General features: G+C 40.2%; 1 protein-coding gene across 3 annotated transcripts in view; it reads right to left on the reverse strand.

The window, feature by feature from the left end:
* Positions 1-3,233: 3,233 nt before the first annotated feature.
* The window catches only part of tox (thymocyte selection-associated high mobility group box), a 68,298-nt gene continuing 64,810 nt past the window's right edge, over positions 3,234-6,721 (reverse strand). For all 3 annotated transcript variants that reach the window (XM_050033791.1, XM_050033792.1, XM_050033790.1), the window contains one exon: positions 3,234-4,822. In XM_050033791.1, coding sequence (XP_049889748.1) covers positions 4,786-4,822 — 37 coding nt within the window. In that variant the 3' untranslated portion in view covers positions 3,234-4,785. The remainder of the gene's footprint in view (positions 4,823-6,721) is intronic.

Genomic DNA, 6,721 nt, shown 5'->3' on the forward strand with positions numbered 1-6,721 from the left:
GTCACAATAGCTAAATCCATTACTTTTACAGTCTATGGGTTCCACCAACGTTTTCTTAGGACAGAATTCTGATATAGATTCTTTTGTACTGAAGCTCCTGATTGACAATATTTTGCACAGTGTTTAATATCTTTAAATGTGACCACGTTAAGAATTCATTGTTAATCAAAGAGCTGTACTCTGGTCAGAGTGGAAGCATTTTACATAAAGTAGGCTACTCACTCTTTAACTTGCTCCTGAACCTTGCACCTCTTAGCCTTCACATGAGCATCAATATTTAGTGTGCAGAGTCATCCAGTAGGCCAGATTGGACCCATTGGCGGACTGGTTCTGGCCCCTGGGTCGTATATTTTGACACCCCTGATATGTAATGAGTTGGATTTGAAGTGCATGTATTATAGTTAATAAGCTGCAGTTCTCACTTGTTGCCATTGGGGGGCAGTGTGTACCTGCTGACACACGCAGACTGTTCATTATAACTGAAAGCTTTGACTCATGACATGAACAGAACTGAAATGGCATTCTCTGGACACAAAATGTAATTAAAGCAGAAAATAATCAAATTCTTTTTAAACACATTATTTTTACAAAATGGCTGATATATTAATTTCATTGTATTTAAGAAAGGCTGACAGAATAGAATGAAACCAGTTATTTTTTATATTTGGTATCATCTTTCAAACATCAGAATGTCAAATGTATACAGCTGTCACTGAGGAAAAACAGAAAAGTGCTATATTTTGCAGAGCACAAGGTTTCCTGAACAGTTGAAGATTAACGTTTAACCATACCGACTGTGGTGCTGGTTGGTGAGAATAGACACACTTAAAGTATGGAGCTCCTTTTTATCAGAGAAAACAAAACATAGATAAACAAAGTTAGGCAATATGAGTGATTGATGTAACTAAATACCAGCCTGCACTGACATCAGGACAGCAACACCTTGTATTGTTAGCAATAATGTAACTGTGTCCCCAGGCATGTGTGTGTGAAATGCTAATGTTGAATGCAGGAGAAGAAATGCCTGGTGGGCTCTGACTCGCCCCCACACCCATGCTCGCCTTGTTTCCACTGAAAAATGGAAATAAAGAACTTGCGATTTATACACACGTCAGAACCAGAAGTGTCTCCTCACCTCTGGTGCAGTCTTGGCTCTTCATTATGCACCAGATGTGGCTGATTATTAATCATAATGGCTGATAGTGTCAATCAGACCAACAACCATCAAGATGAGGATTGTTGTAAGAAAGGAGCTCCTGTTGTTTAAAGTATAAACACATGGATACATAACAGTGGCTCTTAATCTTAATAACAGCAATAACAAGAGAGACATGACACTGATGCTCATGTTACCTGACATTTGAAGATGTTTAAATGTTGTGCCAGTGGTTTTGTAGGCGTTTCCCAAAGTAACAGATAGTTGAGTCTTTAAGGAATCTGGAAATACCTTTGAAGAAGTGCTAGGTGCTGTTAAACAACCTCCTGGGTTTTCATTTTGGATTTATCTTTCAGTTAAACGAATGCTGAGCTCTGTAACTCGAATGGAATGCTAACACATGAGGCACAAAGTGGGGCTAGACCAAATTTAGCCAACATTTTTTATGAGGACTCACAATCAAAACAAGACTTGGAGCCCACTGCTAGTGAGGCTGTAGGGGAGAACAGGGTTGGTTGTCACATTCATCAGATCTCGCTCCATAGATGGCGCTGTCTGAAATATTGAGAATTGGGGTCAGAGGTAATCTACAGGATCATTTCAGGAATAAAGGCCTAACACACCAAGCCGACTGCTTGGCTTTTTCGGCTGATTCAGCATGATAAACTGGCAAACCTGTGGGTGAATGCAATCACTGACTGGCAGGTCAGCTCAGTGTATAAGAAGAGAAACAGAAGTGAGGAAAGTAAACAAACCTTAAAAGGAATTGAGATCGAAAAAACCTTTTTAGATGAGGTAAGATTATTTTTCTTCAGCCATTGAGCTCCTCGGCAGAAACATTTAATGATGGTTTTGTCTTTGCTCACTGACGTGCAGTAAATATTCTGTTTTTAACTCTGGATAGTGTTTTAAATGTGCTAACTGGCTAACTAGCATCAACAATGTCTTCTAGTTTCCCTTATTGAATGACGAATACAGATGACCACCATCTGCTGTGAAGAATATTTTCTCTCACACAGGCGCATAACAGTGTGTTCATGTGTAACTTTTGGGGGAGACACAGGCAATGTTAGGCCGTTACTTCTTTCATGTTGGTTTGGTGTGTCTGGACCTTAACACACTTGGCACTGAGGTAAGAGGACTTATAATGATTTTCATGTCAAAATATAAAGATCCAGCTCTTCTGTTTCTCTTCTGGTTACCACATCTGGTGTCATGACCTTGTCCAGCTATGCAGATGGGAATGCTTGTCACATGTATTGTTCTTTGTAATGTTTATATTATTAGGATAAAAAATCACTTATAGGAATAATTCCTGTTTATCTTCTCTCGATGTAGAAGATGTTAGGTTATTGCATTTCAGTTTCAAATTAAATGAATTTAAATTTTTAAAGTTAATCTTTTTTAAATTGCCATCCCTTTTGTTTTATTTCCCCATTAGAATAACTTAGGGACAAGCAACCAGATAGTGTGTGACACAAGTGCACAAAACATATTTGACAGTCCAGATCTTTTAAACTGATAAAGCTTAAGGAAAATAACATCACTCCACTCCTACCTGACACTTGAGGTTTCCATTACACATTGAAAGGTAATCTATTAAGGACATAGTTTTTGAGGGATTCAAATTAAAGTAAAAAATGAAAGGACAAAGTGACCTGGTGAAGGTGCTAAATGAAATGTCTAATGGTCACCAACAATTTACCTGTACATTAGTTTTTGCTACTAAATTGCAATCAAGACTCACCACAGTCAGTAGGATTAATTTCCATCTCTAGCACAGCCACATGGCGTACATAGCAAACAAAGTGTTGAGAACAACTGTAATGAAATTTCTGTTAAAACTATTTTGACAAGGTCCAATCTCAGCTAACAGGAGGTTAAAAATACATATCTTCAGAGACTTCAAAGACATTTGTTTTGCAATTACAGCTTAGCTACTTTGCATAAATGCAAAGGCCGGGATTCAAGAACAGGGTGTACTGTGTCACAGGAGCGGTAAAGGTTTACATTATTATGTGCAGTTAATTAGAGCGCCTGTCACAAACTGTTCAGAAATAAACAAAGGACAAAGGAGGCAGGTAATGACTGCACATCAATGCAGCACTGACTTTATTCTCAAACACATTATTAGAATCTAAAAATAAGAAAATCTTCATGGTTGTTGTTGCCCAGAGTCCTTTCATCTGCCAAAAAACACATTAATACAAAGAGATACAGAGCGAGAGCGATGTGTCTCTCATCATCATCATCAACACTAAAACAAAACTTGATTTGATTAAAAAAAAACAACATTAAAACACAGCCAACCCAGCAACAGTTATAGATTCTTAAATAGTCTCTGTGCACAGAGAAATAGAGATGACAAAAGAGACCATGCAACCCAATCAACCACTCTGTCTTCTCATTAACACTTCACTCTCTCACTCTCACTCTCACTCTCTCTCTCTCACACACACACACACACACACACACACACACACACACACACGCACAGTTTGGATCCAAATCAATATTATCAACAGACATATGCCAGGAGGAGGAGCTGTCATTGTACAAAGGAGTATTTTTGTTTCTTTTTTTTCTCAACAAAAAATTATTTGACATTTCATCATTTCAAGGACTAAAATACACTGAATTTCTACCCTGCAGATCTGAGCCTCACTGCAAGAGAACAATGAAAGTTCTTTAATCGTACACAAAATTATTCACAGCCAGCGCCTGGTTAAAGAGGCGACAAACAGCTTCAGGTGCTGTTCCACCTCTTTCTCTTATTTGTCTTCAGCTGAATCAAGCAGTGTGAGCTCTGTCGTTACTACTCTGTTCAACACTGCTAAGTCTTCTGTCTCTACAGTGTGTGGGACTTCAGACCATACTGCATCAAATCAAAAGCTTATATTCATATAATTAAAGAACCAGCGGGGAAATGACTTGTGTATTATTTGGTGATCAACCTGTGTGCTGTGTTCTCTTGACTTTGGCCATAGAAGGATACAGCAACTAAAAGGTCAAAGACCAAAAATCAATTGGCTTTAAATTGACAGCTCAACTATTATGTTACAGCAATTTACACTTGCTCTTCAGAGCCTTTTGGAACTGACGGTTAACACCATCTTTACAAAATGAGGAACTATATATGAACTTTTTAGGGCAGACAGGAAATTAGACAGAATATCCCTTACTGAGGGAGGTTGGAGTATATACACCTACTATCATGGTTCACAGCACAGGACCTGCCCACCTCTCCTCACTGGTATGCACAACTTCAATTCAAAGCATAACATGTCTTATGCTGTAAATGGTCAGTAGAAAAGATACAGCCATAACAGACATCAGCCCAGCCATGGGACCCGCAGAAACTGGAGGAAAATATTCCTTCATGTTTTTAACACTGGCCTATTGTTTCTGTGGTAGTTATACACAGAAATGTCCCATTATTCTACTGATTGGGCTTTTGTTAGAAGTGCTGAACCCAAGTTTAGTTCAAGTGTAGGTGGTCTGTTGGTTAAGTCCTTGGTTGGTCATGGTTGGACGAGGCTGGCCTGGGTTCATGTAGAGATGAGGTTAGAGGTTCCATGGTGTGGCAGTAGAAGGGCTTGGTTGAAGTTTGGTGTCACGTTGTCCTGAGATTAGCTCAGATAGAGAGGTTTGTCTCTCTGCAGACCGCTGCGGGAGGAGAGGAGAGACAGAATGTGATGATGAAGATAGCAAAACAACCTGCCACAGGAACCAGTACAATGCTACTTACTGGATCTGACAGGCGCTGACAGGAAAGGCATTCTTTTGCGACATATTAAAATGCTGATGAGCTACTTTAGACAAGACACAAGTAACTGAAGCTTTGTCCAACTTATTAAAGTGTTTGTTTATTAGTAGTAGTATCATGGGCATCAGAGGCTGTACTCAAACAGAAATTCTGGGAGAAACACTGACTGAATTATTAACCCCTGAACTATTGGCCATTGCACCTAGAAGCTAAATCCTCATTAGTCTAATAGCCGATGGGTTTGGAGATTGTTCCGGGTAACTTCATAGTGGGTTAAAAAGCAGTGTTTTGCTGCCCTCTATGGCTGCAAGTTTCAAGCCTGTTTTATGCTTTATCACACACCCAACAGTGATGTCACAGTGTTCCCAAGTACAGCTGTACAAGACTGTAACCGAGGAATCAACATCTGGGGGACCCAATCTGCCAGGGGTCCCAATGAAATTATAGACTTCCCATCTACAACTGATGGGAACGGATCCTAACTTCACACAAAGCTAGTGAGTGCACAGACCCTTTTAGAGCCGACATCATGATGACCTCATTTTATTAGCTGGAGGCAAAACACAACTCGCCACCACAGGGCTGTAGGCTATATAGGAATCTTTAAATCTTGTCTTGTTGTGTTATTGGGAGCCAGAATAAAAGAGAGCGAGTGACCTGACATGGTGTATTCGTAAATTCAGTCTGATGTGCTACACTAAAATGAGAGCCCTGTTGGTGGTAGAAATGGAGCCTTATATTTCTAAATGAATTAAGAAGTTAATCACACATTCACTCCGCTCGGTGCTCTGCTGCACCGAGAGTGCGGTTCTCTAATAGAGCATAAAGATAATGATTCACAAAATAATAATTTTACAAAGACAATCACCATAAACACTGATATAGCCTTCATAACAAACCACATGCAGAATTGCAGTACAACGTAATACTACAACCAGCAGGAATGATAATTTATTAAGTTTATGATTATGATTACATTTACTAATGATTACTGCAGACAGTGGTGTGTGGTTGCCTGTCCTAGCATAGCAAGCTTTTTTATATATTTATATTTTTTTGAATATATATTGCACCTGTACATAATGACATCAAGGTGAGAAAGGGGAGGTCAGAAAAAACAAGGTTTTCAACGTGTGTTCAGTAGGGATGCACCGAATATTTGGTAACCGAATATATTCGGCCGAATATTGCAAAAAAACACACATTCGGTATTCGGTGGAATAAGTGAAAAGCAAGGCCGAATAATACCGGCATGTTTTGATAACGCAATCAAACAGCGTGCGGTGACGGACGGAGTAAAATGTCGGCAGTGTGGCGATATTTTACTCCGTCCGTCACCGCACTCGCATTTGCGACTAAAAATAGTTTTGTGCGAGCAAAATATATCATTCAGCATGCTGTGTGAGTACAGATTTCAACCAGCAGCAGCAATACGGCAGCCATAGTGCTCTGCGGCGCAAGATAAGCCTTACCGACGATGGAGAAGTCGGGCTCCAATAATGTCCTCTTCTTGGCGTCATGACTGCCCTAGTCTGAGTGGGCGGAAGTTCGCTGCATAGATCAGCCTCTCATTGGGCGGAACGAGCCACCCGCTGAAGTCCCGCCCTACCACCTCCGGTTGTGTAGCAGTTTTCAACCGTTTTCAACACGTCCTTTACTATAGCCATTTTTCTGTCATGGTTCGCGTCCTGTAGGTGATATTTTTGTGGGCATGTTACACCAAAACCTGTTTCCCCCCCGGCAATATTTCTGCAAGCGCACCGTTGCTGTGGCACCGCCCAGAACGATTGTGATTGGTT

The sequence above is a fragment of the Epinephelus moara genome, chromosome 21 (genome assembly GCF_006386435.1).
Source record: "Epinephelus moara isolate mb chromosome 21, YSFRI_EMoa_1.0, whole genome shotgun sequence".
In the NCBI taxonomy this organism is placed as follows: Eukaryota; Metazoa; Chordata; class Actinopteri; order Perciformes; family Serranidae; genus Epinephelus; species Epinephelus moara.